The sequence below is a fragment of the Triplophysa dalaica genome, chromosome 19 (genome assembly GCF_015846415.1).
Source record: "Triplophysa dalaica isolate WHDGS20190420 chromosome 19, ASM1584641v1, whole genome shotgun sequence".
NCBI lineage: Eukaryota > Metazoa > Chordata > Actinopteri > Cypriniformes > Nemacheilidae > Triplophysa > Triplophysa dalaica.
This window is the reverse complement of record NC_079560.1, coordinates 15,091,941-15,110,701: the sequence shown is the minus strand read 5'-3', so window position 1 is coordinate 15,110,701 and position 18,761 is coordinate 15,091,941. Positions and strand designations below refer to the sequence as shown.

Sequence of the window (18,761 nt, the reverse complement as noted above, 5' to 3'; positions counted from 1 at the left end):
CCACTGTATTTATTCGCTAAAGACCGCCTGTCAGAGCTCCCTCAGTTCATGGAGGTTCCCTCATCTTATTACTTTACGTACAACAGGATTGTATATCGTATTACATTATATCATATTAATGAAAAAAGTTCAGTCTGAATAATACTCTTTATACTACATAAATATCGAATAAAGTTGCAAAAGGATGATTAAATCATTGCATTTTAAGTTTATGACACAAAAAAAATCCCTCATTTCTGGGGGGTTTCTGGAACGAGATTGTGTAGAATCACATCTCACATTTGTCTCCTTAACTGTTGGTGCGTTTAATCACACAACTATGACTACATTATTACTATTACTTTAACTAAATAAATCACTCACCTGCGGACATCGAAACAACCTTCTTTTGCCGTCAGCGGGGCGTTCCCGTAAGTGCGTGACGTCACACGAATAAATAAGATAAAAAGTTTTCGGCTCTATTCATGTTGCATTTCCATTTATTTTCTTTCAAGAAAATTGTGCAAAAATAATCAAATACAGAGCAGTTTATCAAATGGCATTTGTGATTCCTCATACATTGAATGTACTCATTCACACAAACCTGCCATTCTGAAATGTGTCACGTAAAGATCAGCACAAACGCACTCGGTGTCCAGAGATCAATCCCACTCTTAACAGTGTTCACACTGATCCTCCAGACACTTCACAATGCTCATCACTGCATTAACACTGTACGGCATATCAAAAACATGGTAAAAGAATATACATCGGATCTAGTTGCCTTCATATGTACAAACATTCATATTGAGCTGCACTTCATTTGCTTCTGAGAGCATTTGTTGCCCAACAAGACAAAATCGACTGTTATTCGATATAAACATTAGTGCAAACACATAGCATGGCATTGCTTGGAATGGCGTGTATTCCTGAAAGCTAAGACAACGATAACGAAGCGTTCTTAGTCACCAGCCATGCTTAAGAGTGAATCTCACAAATCTTTCAAAAACCAAGAGCCATAATTTCAGTCCAAAATATCGGGGTGAAAGATGACCTGAACATGTTTTGATGAGATTCCCCCTGTAAGACATGTACATGCTGAACGAAACATTTCAGTTTCATTCTAGGAAAATGTTGACCTTGAATGAAGCATCCATCCTTAAAATGCCTTCAACTGATTGTCTAATCACTAAATATCCAATAAAACCAGAAAACAGGTTTCGTCTACAATCTGCAATATGCTTTTAAAGACGCTCGCTTCTAGGAATCAAGCCAACTGCCAAACGGACAAATACACTATTTCTGACAAGTTTAACATTTTTTCTGACACATGGTTAACATGTAACAGAAACCTGTTTGATAAGCCATCTGGCGGCACACATAAAATCAGGGTAATAAAAGGAGGCTTGTTGTGATAAAACAAAATGACCTGGCACAATGGCACTTGATTTTCTCTTCTATGAACGTGTGGCTCGTTTCGGAACCATTTGATGTTTACACAATTCTTATTTCCAATAAGCTAAATCAAGCATGTAGATACGATAATGCAAAGCAAGGAACAGTTCATTATCTCCATGTACAGCTCATTAAGTCCATGTTTTGGTTGGACGCATGTTGAAAATGATTTCGACCAATGAAAATGAAATGTCTTGACCGACGATGTGAACGGAGCAAACGAAATCAATGCATACTTGAGATCATTCCAAACCGGTATGACTTTCCTTCTTTCATAAAATACTAAGTTTAGCAGATCGTGACAGCTGCTCTTTGTTATCAAAGTGAACATGTTTGCTTATGGTCTTTAAAAATAAGTGTTTGTATGAGTAAAGCACCAATTCCAAATGACTAAATGTTCTGTGAATTGAGAACGGAGAACAATTTGACTAACTTTGGAACCTGCGTCCCCATATTCACGTTCACTGTATGAAAGAGCATTCTGAACGTTCTGCTTTCATCTCCATTTTTGCTTAACGGAGGAAAGTCAACCAGGAAGTCAGAACTGGACTGAAACAACCCTTTTATCGTCTTCTAATGTTGGCAATATGGTGTGACCTAACAGGCTGATCATAGACAGCGTTTCTTTTTGCTCAGAAAGAGGAATGGAAACCCAACGTGGAGCACGAAGCTTCAACGTCCAGATCAAAAGCTGGACCTGTGCTGCTCTTGGGTTCTGACGGTGCGTCACAGTCTTTGGATGGGGACTGCAAACTCTCTGGTAAGCTCTCAAGTTCTGGATCAGTTTGCTTTGTTGCAGGCGTGCTTTCCTCCGTGATCGGTTCTTCCTGTGGTTCACCTTGCTCTGCCTCCGCTGGGTTCTGATTGGCTGGTAGAGCGTCTTGTGATGTCACACCTGGAGCGCTGACTGGCTGCAGTTGGCTTTTAAGGTTGCCGTGACAGAGAGGACAGGTCTCTTGCACGTACAGCCATTTCTTCAGACAAGTGGCGTGGAAAAAGTGGCTACAGGGAGTGATGACGGCTGACTTCATATCCTGCAAGAAGAGGAAGTGAAAAATGTTAACATTCAGAAACGACTCAAAAGATCCATGCTTAAGTCCCTTCCCCAGCTCTTTACCTGAAAGCAGATTGAACAGATGTCATTATGTTGTTGTAGCTGTAATGGAGAAGCAATAGGCATGCTTTGAATCTTGTGGACGGCGTCTCTGCGTAACAGGAAGCTCTGCCAGCCCAGCTGGGCTCTTAGCCACACGTTATAGTAGGAGTGAACCAGGATGATGGTGGAGCCCATTACTGTCCATTCTCCAAACAGGGTCTCGGAAACGCCATAAGCCACCACACAGACTGCCACCATGAACTCGAGGAGCCTGTAGGTCCCGTTGACGCAGTAGATAACTTCGTCCATGTTTTCAACCGGAGCCTTGCGAAACTCCTCCACCATAAAGAGTATGTAGATCAGAAGGGTGCCAAGAACCTGAAAGAGAACAAGCGTTCCTTTGTATTTATGCATAAATGTACATGTCCCAGCTTCTACAGATTCTGTTGACTTCTATTAGCATTTGTTCAGCTTGAGAGATGTGTCTACCTGCAGTGAGGTGAGGATGCTGGAGGAGATGATTATGAGCAGCCAGAAGTCCATGCGGAAGAACTGACAGATCATGTATGCCATATAAGCAGGAAAGACCAACAAGAAGAGACACAGACTGACGGCTCTGAAGTGTTTCCACAGGCTCCTGCAAGAAAAGACGACACAACGCATGGCAGGTCATCACAAAAATAGACAAAATAGACACAAATGGATAAATTAGGGCCTATCATTTTTAAATTTCCCCAAATTCGGTTTTCTGAGTTCTGTATTTTCAAGGCTTTACTAAACAGAAGTAAATACATATGTCCATGAAAATACTGTAGTGTACTATGGTATTTACTACATTAAACTGCAGTTAATTATTGTTTACTATATATATTTGAACCTTATTATAGTAAGTATTAAAGTATACTTTAGTGTTTACTGCAGTTAATAAATTTAATATAAGTTAATTCTTTTATCATCCGTTTCAAAAAAAGCGGACTTTTATTTTGGCGTTTTTTTATTTTTTTATTCATGATTCCTCCAATTGTTTCCCCAGATCACACGGATCATAGGGCTCTAGATGCAGCCGGAAAACAAGTTGTAATTGCAAAAACTAATTAAAACGAAATAGTGGTGCACCATAAATTAACCGCACACACGGACAAGCACAACGACAAATGCACTTCACACAAACAGCAGCTCTGTCTAATACACCTACAAACTGTATCGCACGCGTGCTACACTATTAAATTTACTTTCAGCACAGACTGATTTTTAAGTTGCATGTGCGACATACAGTATATGTCCAATATATGCGTGAACAACGACAAATGCACGTATATAGATGTGACGTATACTGCACTTACTTGTCTCTGGAAGCCCCCAGTGCCAGAACAATGGGGTCAGCGATCTCAAGCATGGACTGCAGGATGGAAGCCACCACGATGAAGAGGATAATACTGAGGAGGAACGCTCTGTGAATGACCTGTAGCTCAATGAGCCCAGTCTGAACAGCCAAGATCAACAGCGTGATGCCCTCCGTCATGCCTCTGAAAACAAGAATGAGAAGAATACTTAAAATACTTGAGATTTCTTCTACAATCTTCAAGCTTTGCTCTAAATTTGATCTTAAAACAGACCGACTTGGAGGTATTTCTTACCTGTGCATGGCGTTGTCATTGATGAAAGCTCTGTAGCCCTGCAGGTAGAACCTGCAGAGGGTGAGGACGCCCAGCGCCACAAAAGACACGGTGAAGACCAAACCCAGCAGAGAGTAGGGAGTACTACAGCACTCGGCAATACTGGAGAAAAAACACACATATGCTCTCCCTCAATTTTAATTTGTATGTGTTGTGGCCCAAGACTTTATCTTCCCTGGAATACACTATAGTTTTTGACAATGGCTCTACTCCACAGCTGTTTCACCATCTACATAGACAGTTAGTAAACTATCTGTTGCTTTAGATCCAAAATACAGAAGTAAGAACTTCCTGTTCACAGGGACTTTAATGTTGTTAGCCAAGGATGTTTACTGACCTAGTGAGGAAGAGGAAGAGCAGCCTCTCGCGGGAGGGCAGCTTGTCGCGTGTGCTGAAGTAGGTGTAGATCTGCAGACCGAACAGCACCAGCCAGAAGCACATGAAGAGCACAGGAAGAACCAGCTGATTCCACAGAGACATGCCCAGAGCCAGCAAACCGTACACCTCCACCACCTGCCCCACAGACCAGAGGAGAGCAATGACCTCATGTCCCACTGAGGGTTTAAACAGTCAGCACTGTTTAGTTTCCATTAAAATACAAGTCATTATAATGCCTAACACAAAAACTAACTCCAAATACTTTCTTTAATACTAGTTAAATGGCATATGCATGTACATTATGATTAAGCGTTTGTAGGTTGATTTCCCTGAAGTGTTAATACTGTGGTGGCACTATCAAAACAATGTTTTTTAATCTCGATCGGCTCGATACAAGAAAAACAAGATAAACATACACTCTTAAAAATGAAGATGCTTTTTGGTTCATTACTGCGATGCCATAGAATAACCACTTATTGACCCGAAACGAACCATCTATTCTTACCTTTTTATAACCTGAAGAACCTGTTCTTATCACAGAGATCCTTTTGTGAAACAGAAAGGTTCTTCAGATGTTAAAGATTCTTTATGGAACCATTTAGACAAAAAGGGATCTTCTATGGCATTGTGAAGAAAGTCTATTTTAGAGTGTATGTCATGAGTTTTGGGGCGGGACTATCTGTTTTTGTATTTTAACTACAACATTGAACATTTATTTAAATTTGTATATTTTAAAAGCAACATTTAAATCTTTTTTTCTATTTTTAACTACAACGTTTATATCCGTTTATTTATTTAACTACAACATTTATATTTGTTTGTATATTTTAATGTATTAAAATGTACAACACTGAACATGTCTTAGGGATGCAAAGAGGTTCCGAGTCGACAAAAACCAAAGGTATGTTTCAATTTCTTTCTTGTATAAATTGTTTTTGTAAATAATTCATACAAAAATTGGCATAAAAATTCTGTCAGCACTGCGAAAGTCTTAACACATAAAAAAAGTCGCAACACTAGAAATTAGTAGAATAAAATACAAATCATTTGGCTTGATTCTTATTGGAAGGGGAATAATCAAGAATATATTCTCAAAATTCTGAGAAAAGCCTGATTTGATTATAACTCATACTGATTTAATTCCTTACCTAACTCACCGATTCATCGTTCTGAATGCAATGGTTAACAAGCCATTAAAGATAAATTTCATCAATAAATAGGGGCTGGAGTCACAAGTTTCAGTGCCAGGTGTTAAAGGGATAGTTCACCCAAAATGACTCATTATACTCATTATTACCCAGGTACTCATTAGTTAGTAACCAAACAGATCTCATCCCCCATTGACTCCCATAGTATTTATTTCCCCTGCTATGGCTGTAAATGGGGGATGAGACGTGTTTGGTTGCTGACATTCTTCCAAGTATCTTCTTCTGTGTTAAGCAGAACAAAGAAATGTATACAGGTTTGGAACAATCTGAGGGCGCGGAAAAGGCAGAATGTTAATTTTTTAATTAACGATCCCTTCAATGTGTCCAAAAAAATAAAACCCAGAGAAACTTCCCTATTGTGTTAAACTTAAAACAGACAAGTAAAGTCTGAAACGACATGAGGCTAAAAACATGACAATCGTATTCATTTTTTATGTGGATTAATTTAGCATAAAATAATTGTATTATGTTGGCATACCTGCACCAGCTCCCTGTAGGCGGTTTTGGCCAGATTGTAGGGCACCAGCAAGTTTGAGGCCAGGAAGTAAAGCACCTCCAGACCAGTGAAGATCATGGCAAAGCGGTTGATGAACACGATGGTCTCCAGAGGCACGAGGCACAGTCTAGCCACCAGGGGGAGCAGGTGTGCAGAAAACAACCAGATCTGCTTTGTCTGCATGACGCAGGAACACAGCGTACACACCACCAGCTGACCTGAGGCAGAGAATAACCTTACTGAAGTGAACAAACATCAAAATACACAAAATTGCATGACACAAAGAAACCTTTATCTTTCTTTAAACGCTTGCTTTCATTGTATCTAGAAGGGGTGGACACAATGTTTGTGTGTTGACATAGTTATTACTTATTGGGTCTTTTATTTGCTAACTTAAATACACATATGTTGCAGGATGTTGTGTGTCTCTTAAAGTGGCCCTGCAACAGTGGAAAAACACCCGGCACGGCCACAGGAGAGCAGGAGAAGGAGAATGTGCAGAAACTTGTGAGCAGGAGAGACAGAGGGCATTGTTTGCGAGGTTCATGTGTTTGTTTGTTAACTGCATTTGGGAGATGAATGTTATATAAACGGTGAATGTAACGCTGGATTTGGAGATCGATTGGAACTGATATATGGAGCCGCCCCAGTGCTAAAAGATGCCGGACATGCGGTGAGTGAAACTGATGTCTGTGTTTTGTTGACAATGTGTGCGCACGTGCTTTGGTTTAGCCTACCCCTCCCCCCCGCACGCGCCGTATGTTTTCGGAAACAATCGTAAAGCTGTATCTATTTTTTATAAATGTGATCAAACTATATACTCTTAGAAGATACAAAGTATGCAATACTACTATATAGGTACTCAAGATTAATACGCTTTAAGGGTTTAAAGTATGGCTTGTCAGTCTACAGGTTTACTCTTCACGGGTTAAAGGAACTTGTATTTGAATATAAAAAGATGATCTTACCCAAGCAAATATGGGCTTAGCCTAAAGTCTTTATATGCAAATGAATAATAATTTACATGTTTTTCTGAATATTAAGTGACACTTCAACTGAACTTAGCTCAGCTTTGTTGCACGGCCGCAGCAAAACATGGTATCAGCAAGCATAAAATACTTCACCTTCTCATCTAACAATTGAAAAATAAAAATTTAAAACAAAACTGATGTGTAATAATATATAAATACATATGATAAACAACAATAACAGCAACAGCTCACTATTTAAATTCAGATAAAATGGCACATTAATGTCTATAATTAGAGGTCGACCGATTCATCGTTTTTGCAGATTAATCGGAACCGATAGAGATTATTTGAACTATCGGCTATCAATAATCAATATATAGTTCATAAATTAATTACTTCTTAACATCATGACTGCATTTGGCACTAACTTGTCATTGTGAAATTTTAAACCCCCATCAGATGTATTCCGCTCCATGCAAACTGTGGTCTCGGGTCTCCCAACCATAAGCTGTATAGCTTCAATCTATACCTGCTATCAGTTTAATTTTCACCTCTAGAGGTCGCCGTTTTACACTATACTCGGAACTCTCCACCTGTGTATCACAGTAGAGCTTTTCCTCCTGCGTCTGGATCAAATGCAAGAAGGATAAACTACCATTGGGGATTATTGGCGATAGCGTATAGTTAAAATTATCATTATCGGTGCCGATTAATCGGCAAAAACGATGAATCGGTCGACCTCTATTGTCAAGTATACTAACTATTGAATTTTATTATATATACGTTTATTTGAGCCATAGTTGATTCACCTCCTCGCAATATTGCAACAAATGCTATAAGCTATAAGAAAACCTTAGACTAAGCCAAACTAAAATGATGGATGAAAGTGTGAACAAGAAGATCCTTACTGAAACTCTCTGAGATGCTGTTAATATGTTTTTCAATAAATCACAGACTGTAAAAGAAAAATTTCCTATTTTATAATTTCTTTTCATCATATTGCGCTGCCCTTCAAGAATCTTCCAATTGGAAATGGAAATATCTACGATTAAAGTTCTCTGCATAAGCCAATTCAGACTTTAAATATATTCAATATTTTTGCAACCAATACAATTTAAAGGGCCGGCGACTCTGCCAACCATACTAAATTGACTAATGCTACATAACTTTTCATTAGTATAATTTTTCATTAGCAAATGAATTTTAACTGTATGCATATGTGCACACACACATAATGCCTGTGGCAAGGGCGAGGCCTGCAAACCCTGTGCATATGAATATATTTGTTCTCACAACATTGTAATTATACATAAACTATGTTACAGAGAGAGTATGATTGAAACTTTGGCATCGGCAAAGGTACAGTGTGTGTACTCTGTGTATAGACCAAGGTGCCACATGACATGTCACAAAAGGCCAGCCAATTATTTAGCTTTTTTATATTTAATAGCTATTTTACTCGTTTATGCTTGTGGTTGGTCAGCACTAAATTTGTGGTCAACAGCCTTGAATTTTTACATATCTTTATCTTTTGGACAGGTACATCAAGCAAAACAAATGTAAACTGGATATATAACTTTTCATCCTTTTTCTTCTCCCAAACTCAGATTCAATCTAATGTGACGTTCAGAGTGGACGGGGATTTACTAAAGCAAAACTATAATAAAACAATACAAAACAATAAGAAGTGTTTGTTTTGTTTACTGAAAACCGTTGTGCAAATCAAGCTGTTGCATTGTTAGATTACAGAAGTTTGGTTTTGTGACGTCCATGTACTTCATTCCAGCATTAAAAACACCCGAATGCAGTTCAGATACACTGCTTTATGTCATGTCAGGACTCTTCACTTTGATCCAGAGATCAAGAGGACATTTACGCAAGACTTTTTTCAACAAAAAACGGAAAACTTTTAATGCGTTTTGGCTGTTCATTTGCACGACAACGCCATTTTGGGGGACTGAAAACACAAACTTCTGAAAACGGGTCTTAAAGTGCAAGTTTTTGATAATGACAGCATTATTGTTTCCGTTCAAACTCTGAAGGTGGTGTTTTCAATCGATGACGCGTTCAGTCTGTAGTCATGCGCAAGTATTCTCCAAACCAAAATGATGGCCTCCATGCTGCTTGGTTCTGCTGCGTGACATACACATTATAATTTCTCCATCAAAAAGTATATTTACTTCACCTTAACAAGCAGCGTAGACATAGTATTTATATAAACAAACTATAAGCGCACATACATGACAACAACGTGTATTCAAAGCATTTTCCGCTTAAAACAGGCTATTTCTTTATAGAGCAACAGAACCATCCACTGGCCCGGCATAAATAATACAGCGTTTTTACTTGTTTTCCCAGATCTATGTGCATGCAGATCGTTTTGATAATGCCATCATGTGTACGTGAAACTTTTCAAAAATGCAAGCGTACTCTCAAGTCCTAATCAGATGGATAACCAGCCATGCAAATATTCTTCTAACCTCTTTCTTAAAAACCTGATTGATAAAACCAGACTAGTCCGCTCGGGTTTAACTAAGGCACAATAAAGTATCACTGCTGTTTAAAAAGGATTGGAAGCAAATTAAAGACTCTGTTTTTCATGGAAAAGTTGTGCCATTCCATGGTTACGTGCCATTCCATTCCCTCATTCTGAAAACTGGAAGTATTTCCCAGGGCCTCTATTCATCAGCAAACTGAGCACACTGAGATCTGGTTTCTCTTCATTCAGGTTTCTTTTCCAGCCAGGGTGGGAGCGGAAGTCTAGTAACACAACACCAGCTCTCCCTCACTAAAAATGCAGCCGGGAAAAGTGAATTAAATTGTGTCGTTTTTTAATCTGATGACACGGGACTTACCAACGAGTGCAGTGGTAAAGCGATTCATAGACAGCGACTCCAGATAGAGGGGACCTTCATAACCCGAATCCAGCTCACCACGTACATAATCCCTACAGAAAGAAATCATCCATTGAGCACAGTTGCACTGTGTCATTTCGATGTCAAATGGTCAATGTGGTGATCCTATAGACCACTTTTTCAAAATGTTAACACTGGTCTAGAAGCACTTCCAATTCATTTTTTAAATTCATACATGATTAAATCTTAAAGATATTCATTTAATATTTTGATTCGGTTGTAAATGTTCTGTTGGTTGTATTTTGTTCAAATGGTTTTGTAGTTGCAGCATTGGACCAGTGTTGGACCAGCGCTGGTTACATCTTTCAAAGGGTTGTTTATGTTTGTTTTATGTCTGAAATGTGTATGTTTTCAATCGCTCCAAATTGAATGTTCAAGATTGTTTGTGTATTTGAAGCAACACTGAGCACAGACCTGGAGACCTGGTGTCCAGCAAAGAGCAGAAGAGCTGTGAGCACGTAGAGGTAGAGCTGCACAAGATGCTGCCGGGGCAAAGTCAACAACACCAGACTGAGTATATAACCTAATGATGAGAAAGAGAGAAACTCGGTTACTGATTTACACCAGCCCAAAAAATATAAAGATGATTGATACAAATTTAACTGGTATTTCAATTTCACATACTTTTTAAGTTGGATGCAATATTTACAATGACAAAATTTACAGAAGAGCTGAATGACTTTATTACAGTCTAGGAAAGGCATTGATTTCACCGAGTCACACCCAGACGCATTAAACATCCACAGCATTCATACTCGTACACATGAGTTCCTCCTTGGGCAATAAACGTGACCCAGTTATAAACCTTAGGCTCAAATGGTGTCGCTGACATCAGCAGTGAGACCTTTATTCCCATAAACTGTCCTTAGTCCAGTCTAAAAACTGCAAAAGCAATTCAAGCCACAATAAAACCAAAACACTGCACGTCTACATGAAACTACAACAGACAAAACCACTTGATTCATCTGTTGACCTGGCCTGAACTTTCCTCTTGCATGGTGTGCAAATATCTCAAGGTGAGCAGGTCTGGGAAAGACTGAGGCATAACACAAACTGGTCCAACAATAGTCCTTGTTTTGGTTATTTATGTAAGCTGGTGAGATAGGAGGGAAATCTAATATGCTATATTATATTAGCATGTCACATTGGACAGCTGGCTTACTGAGCAAGTGGAAGTTTATGAAGCATTTGCTAGTGAATAAATCAAAGTGTCTGTGTGTGTGTATCAGCAGCTGCGTGCAGCTGGTCTTTTCGTTTGACTTCATCTTGTGCAGTATGATAAAGCTTATGTAATGACAAACACACACTTGCCTTACCTGAACATCTTATAACAAAGAATAACCCCAAGTGCATGTTAGTTGGATTTTTTTCATATTTAATTCACATGATGATGTCACCATATGTACCCATAGGATGAGTAGGTTTGGTCATATTCAGCAGTACATCTGTTAAGTTGAGTACACCCCCATTAGTTAAGTAGACCTTTGAGAAATAGTTTAAGGCAAAGGTCAACCAAGGACAGAAACCCACGTAATGCAAGTATGTGAACACTTGTCATGCTTGCTTTTGTTTTCACAAACATCAATGCTCAACAGGACGACAGAAATGCAAATGTCGAGAACAAATGTCTGCGCTAATAAACCAACTGTTTTCAACTCAAGTTTCTTTAAAAAACGTCCCAAGTAAGATCTTTTCACAAGTGCAAAAAATCAAAAGTGCTTTACTTCTGTTTAAACGTATTTGCTATAAATTGTGTACAGAGCTAAATTGTGCCCAGTTTCTGCAGTGTAAATGATCCAAATGATAAAACAAATAACTCTTGACCATAGACAACAGCACTATGTAAACGACATAAACACTAATAACCGATATAATGGCCATGGTTTCCCAACAAATACGTGTAATAGCTACATAACAGTTACATTCTGAAAAAACATTCTGAAACCTAAAGATGGGGTATCATGCTACGTCATGCATTCTGACTTCTTTACACTGTTGACATGCTGGCTTCTCATTCTTAACATGGTCTACTTGTTTAAAAGCGATTTGGACGTTTGACGTAGTATTTCTGTGCTTGATACACTCCCCCAGAACTCCAACTTGTTTTGGAAGTTTTTTTTTTAATTCTGGATCGTGGTGTAGTCAAAGGGATCCTATTTCTTTTATTGGCCATCTCCCGGAAAAGCACAGCAAGGTGATAGAAAGAGTCCGCCCACAAGCCAACCGACGAGACCCGCTTACCATCAAGATTATCTGTGCTGCGTCAAGATGGGCTGCGCTGCAACGCTTGCGAAAGTGAAGTTGAGGCATGTCTGTTTGTGCAAAGCAGTGATGATGTTATATAACGGTCGATATAACGCTGGATTTGGAGATCGTTTTAAACTGATAGATGGTACAGTTCCAGTGCTAAAAGATGCCGGACATGTAATCTAAGTCATACGTCTGTGTTTTGTTGGCATGTACATGCATAATGTTCAAAACACAAAGGGATTAATGTGTTGAGGTTTTGCTTGCTCGTGCTGTAGTTCCATCCCACTCTCCCCACTAGTCCCACCTCTATCAGCTTGTGTTTTTCAGGAATAGGCACTTAAGATCAATATGAGATCTATTAGCATTTTTTCAGTTTTTCTGAATTTACTATTTATAGGTATGCGTTTAGGTTAAATTACAATTTGGTTTCAGTCTGTGAACTACTAACAATAATTCTACCAAATTTCAAATAAAAAAATTGTTTCTATCTGCATTTCTTTGCAGAAAATGAATTTTTCACATGTCAAAATAAAATAAAATATGCTCAAAAAAGTTACTGCAAAGAAAACAAGTTCATATTCACTTTCAAGCAACAGTTAAATCTGCATGTATATTTAGGAAAAGTTAGAATATGTATTTTTTTATACTGATATCCTGGATTTTCATGTTATGCTGTCAGTCTTTCACATTGCTGTTGGATGTCACTCCTGAGGTTTGCTTTTGTTGATATTCAACAGACACTGGACCACAATACATCTAGAAGTGCTGAATAAAAAAAATTTGCAATGCTCTCTTAACTTTTTCCATGGCTGTAGATTCGGGCCTAAATATACACTGCTTAAAGACACAATACATGCCAATATTTGCCAAAGGATGAATTTGTTGCTTTGATGTGATTGTAGTAGTTTTATTCCCGGGGGTTATTTATTTATGAGGCAGAAATCAGTGCTACTAAAACCTGCTGGACTGGAATCAGGTGTCCAAATGCAAATAGAGAAAGAGAAGGAAGAAAGGACAGCTTAACTTTCATTCATTCTCTCTTCACTTCCCTCTGAAAGGTGTGGAGGAGATGTGCAAAACACTTTAAGCTTTATTTAGTCTGCATAAGTTAGATTTTCACTAATGTATGAGTGTGCAAATACAGCATCATGGATCACTTCAAAATTACTTTCAATCACGGTTACATTTATTTACTCTGAACAAGGCCTTCATGGATTTATATCAATGTTTTCATTTTTCAAAGTTCCTGATAAATTAAACATTCATAGCTATGCAATGAGAAGTCCGCAGGCACCTGTGTTACTTGTCAATGCAATTGGATCTTTGAAGTCTATCCCCAAAAGATTAATTCATTTCACTGCACATAAACACGTGTTAAAACATGCCAAAAGGGTATAATATGTTTCTGCTCACTTTACAAAAAATATGTTAACTTGCATTAACTGTTTAAACATTCTATGCCTTGTGTAGAGCAATGTTTTAAAGCATATATCTGCACATTATCAAGCCTAAAGTCGTCATCATTTGACCCGCACACACCAGTACCAGTAAACCAATACATTTGCATAGTAGGAACGATTAACCAACTGCACTTACAACCAAAACAAAGACTTGAAGTTCAGTAATACGGTACACCACTGGAGTGAAAATGCACGGTAGCGTTATTCCAGGCACGACAAATACAATTACAGTAACTTATTACAAATACAATAATGATAAAGTTGCACGTGATTTAGCCGCTTGTTTGTGTGAGGTTTGGTTGCCGCAGTGTATGCGAGGTAAATCAATGGTGCACCGCTATTTTAGTTGTTTTTCCGACTTGTTTTCCTGCTGCATTGAGTCCATATTTATAGCCCTGGGATTTTTGCAATGTGGAAACAGGAAAGGCATATAAGAGGCGTTATCCGGCTCTTTAAATATGTCACCTGTTTTTTTTGCCTGAATGTGGATGAGCTGTTTAACGCATTACTAGTACACGCGTGTGACGCTAGTGCATTTTTCTGCGTCGATGTACACATCGACTCCATCTCCAGAGCTTCACTGTGAGTATTTCATAAGCATTTCACTGTCTCCTCAACTACACTCTTTGCGATGACCCATCAAAATTAAAAATCAGTTAACATTAGGGGTGCAAGAAAATTTTGATTCTGAATGTCCAAATTCGATATTCTAAATGTTAAATATTTGACAAGTGAATGTTTTGTATGGGCAAGTGAGAGAGAATTGTACTTTCCCAACCGGACAAGTAACTTGAAAAAAACAACAACAACAGTGCAACATATATGTAGAGTAATAAGAATATGTGGATTAGACAAAGCTGCATGTTTGTGTGAAGTGTGTTTTGTCGTGGTTGTGCTTGTTTGTGTTTGACAATAATCCATGGCCAGAAATGTCATCTGTCTGTTCTGCGTGTCTGAGTAAATTATGTGCACAGTTTAACATACAACACAAGTGATGTTGGAGGATTAATCTGGGCCTGTACTGTATGAGGATAAGAACACATGAACTTCGTCTCAAAAGTTGCTGTATATTAAGTATACTAGAGTAAATTATGTGGACAAATGTACCACTATTGTATAGTAAAAAAGGAAAAATACACAACTTAGAAACATTAAATCAAATTTAGGTAGTCCAAAAATGATATGACCCTAATTTACCTATCTGTATTTAACAATAATGTCTTTTGTCAGTTACATGCCTATTCATGATGAACTGCACTTGCATTATTTTTTTTTTAATGACAACAGACGTGATATACTTGTGCTACAACTGTTTGGCCTGTGGTTCAAACTTTAAACCTCTGTAGCACCAGTGCTATGTGCAAAAAAAGTAAATTTACAGCCTTAACATAATAATTACTGCTTGACTTTAATTTAAAGCAGTTACAGAGAGTAGTTCTATAATCAAATTCAGGCGGCCAAAGCAGACAATAGTTACAATTCTTAGAAGCAAACTTGACCAATCTAAATCCGAAACAATTAAATTGATCATATTATAACTCCAATGATATATTTTTGGACAAGAAATTTTTGTACTCGGACAAGTGAATGACACATTTTCTTGACCAAAGGACAACCACATGACAATGCGTAATGTCAAGCCCTGCATAAGTCTTAGACTTTTTATTTGTGTGTAAGAGCAGCTTAGTATGTTACTAGTTATTCAGAATATGCCGCAGTCCACAAGCATTTTAATATTTTTCTTTTTCTGAAGGATTGCATTTCTCAGTGCACATAACAGAATGATGTTGCCTAAAAGTCTACATTTTTGTATGTGTATAGTTTTTCTAATATAACAGACGTTTTATACAACTGTTTGGTCTGCGCTACAAAACTATAAAAACTTCTATAGCAGCAAAATAACTGTTAACATACAGCCATGATTCTCCTTGCTTTCTTTAACAAAGCAAACATCTCGGTCTAGAAGGGGGTTTCATTACAATTTTATCATTTGATTAAATATTTAATGGCTAGCAGCCTAAACTTTTCCCGTCGTAAACATCCTCCTGACTCCTGACTCTGCATTTCCACTGGCCCATTACAAGAGGACTTCAGCCAGGATGCAAAAATTGTGTTGAATCCACTTGGTTGCTTGGTCGGTGTACATGCAGCCAGAAAAACAAGCACACTCAAAACATGTGTGGAATATCATCACGACCACAAACAGAAAAGCAGCCTATGTTCTTACATCGACACAGCTTTTACTTGTCGTCTCATTTCAAAGCTACTAACGCCAAGACCAAGGATCTTACACACTGTCCTGACTCATTCAGTGCCTCGTGTATAAAGAGGAAATGGTTTTGTCTGACATGCTCAGACTTACCGACATAATGCAGGTAGAGGGCGATGTACTTGTATTGGAAGAGGGGGTTATTATTGAGACTGCTTCTCTGGATCTTCTGGAAGAAAGAGCTGACGTCCCAGCGATATAGAACCTCCAGCAGCAGGATACTGGGGATCCGGAGACCCACATTGAGAACGGCCTCCAAACGGGCCCGCATCGCCATGACCAGCAGGGCACAGAACGGAGCTCAACTGAGAAAGAATTATGCAGTTAATATCAAGGATTAAACAGTGAATAACAGACAAATGCATGTCATAAAGACATTAAGGAGTTTACACGTTTTAGCTCGATAGAAGATCCAGTGAAAATATAAACTACTGACATTACACTCAAACACACAAAAGTAAATGCTAGGGCATGTATGTGAGGATGACAAACACCTAACCTATGTGTTTATTATAAGTATATGAACTATGTTGTTTATCTAAACAGAACCACACTACTGGCATGGTATCACGTCTGCAACAATTCAAATCACATAATAAAGTCATATTATTATAACTATACTCCAGCTATTATCATGATATCACAAAGCAACATTGTTTAAAGGTAACGTAACTTTGGTACGTGGAAGAACACGACGACACACCTACTTCTCTTATTACCAGCTGGAAAAACTCAACAGACTTACATAACATCAGTACATTAATATAATTGTGTTATACAACGTTTATCACTTTGAGTTTTTATATTTAATGAAATCACATTTAAATGCGCGTTCACGCGTGTCCCCAAACGTGTCTGAACTCTGGTAACCCCGACACATCAATACTAACTTAACATACACACATCTAAAATAACAATTACGAATATAGAAAAGTTGAAGCAAGCAGAAATATGACGTTAAACTATAGTTAGATAACCATTAAATGCCGAATTAAACGTAATTAGACAGAAAAATGACTGAATTTCGGTTGTGCTGAGTTTGCGCTGACTAAGTAACGTTAAAGATGTCATTAATGGCAAAGGCTCAACTCTAAATGTAAGCTCTTTGGAGATCTTAAAACAATTATTATTAAGGTCATGCTTTTAATGTGTGGAGTGTGTTATGTTTTTATCTGCTTAGTAAATAACACAGTCCTGAATGTGTCCGTTACGTTCTTCCCTCACTGACGAAGACTCGATGATGATAACATTATAAATAGACGTCACGTTACCTTAATTTGCTCACTTCACGCTGTTAGATTTCATCTCCAGCTGAGTCTCTGGGTGAATATTATCCGTTTGTTACTGTCAAAATAAAACAGAGGAGACGGGAGCATCTGATTCACCTATTCCATCGGGCGGCCATTACGGGCAGTATTTAAGTTCGAACTGCGCATGCGCGTGTTTGATAAGCGAAGCGGCCGATCGACGGCGCACATTTGAACGCATGTGCGCGCTACAACGAATCCTACTATGGTACGGGCGTTGAAAGCCCCTGTTGGTACGCGAGAGAATTGCAGGAGGTTCGTGAGTTCGTAGACTGTACAGTACAAGTTGTTTCAATTATTTTTCAAAAGTTGCAAATAAAGTTTTATTGATAGCCTAAAAATAATGTAAAATACCACTCATAATAGCGCAGATTTTTTTTGAAGTTGAACACAAATGTGTCATTACATTATTGAAATATTTCCAGATATCCCAGGAGGTAATTCTGGTAAACAATTTAGGTCAAAGGGCTGACAAAAAGGTTTGAAAAGTCCTGGGTTACGGGAATAGTTAACCCAAGAATGCAAAGCTTTTTTATCATTAACTACTAGGCCTAACCCTCATGCCCAGGTGCATATGACTTTCTTGGTTAAACAAAACCGTTCAAAAACTATTAGATTTTTACTCACCATCAGATTGTTTCAAACCGGTATACATTTCTTTGTTCTGCTAAACACAGAGGAAGATATTTGGAGGAATGTCGGTTACCAAACTGATCTCATCCCCCATTTACTCCCATAGTATTTACTGTCCCTATAGGCTATGGCAGAAAATGGGGGATGAGATCTGATTGTTTAATGACATTATTTCAAATATCTTCTGTGTTCATCAGAAAAAAAGACATTTAGGTTTGGAACAACCTGAGGGTGGGTATAGAGTTAGACTGCCATCTTCTGGACATCTAAAATTCATTGGCAAAGACAGTCATATAAGCTTTTAGTCATCCAAATACCCTTATTTGGAGATGTGTGTCAGAATCTGTGTGAGATAAGGCCCAGATGCAGAACAAGCTGAGATGGTTTATTGATAAAGCTACAGACAAGACACAACTAGCTGACATGATAGACTCTAACAACCGGGACATACACATGAGGCAGTAACAAACAAGCTGTAGGATGAGTGGAAGCTCCCACTGGACACAGAGACAAGACAGAACTGACAAGGCAGAACCTTAACACGTGTTTGTTTGTTGTAGGATAGGATGGTTGTGTCTCTTTTGCTTAAGTTTAGAAGACCGTCAGACATTATACAGACTACAGGAAGCTGATGTGGTCGGGCTGTGTGATGTATCTCACCCACGCCT

At 38.3% G+C, this 18,761-nt stretch overlaps 1 protein-coding gene across 1 annotated transcript; it reads right to left on the bottom strand.

Annotated features, from left to right (window-relative positions):
• Positions 1–457: 457 nt before the first annotated feature.
• Positions 458–17,565, bottom strand: rnf145b (ring finger protein 145b). Its single transcript, XM_056731604.1, has 11 exons — positions 17,425–17,565; positions 16,247–16,458; positions 10,589–10,697; positions 10,115–10,206; positions 6,271–6,506; positions 4,544–4,719; positions 4,168–4,308; positions 3,874–4,056; positions 3,020–3,167; positions 2,552–2,908; positions 458–2,468 (listed from the first exon to the last, which is right to left on the bottom strand). Exons 2-11 carry the CDS (start codon positions 16,428–16,430, stop codon positions 2,067–2,069), a joined length of 2,028 nt encoding a protein of 675 aa, XP_056587582.1. The 5' UTR covers positions 16,431–16,458; positions 17,425–17,565; the 3' UTR covers positions 458–2,066.
• Positions 17,566–18,761: the final 1,196 nt, after the last annotated feature.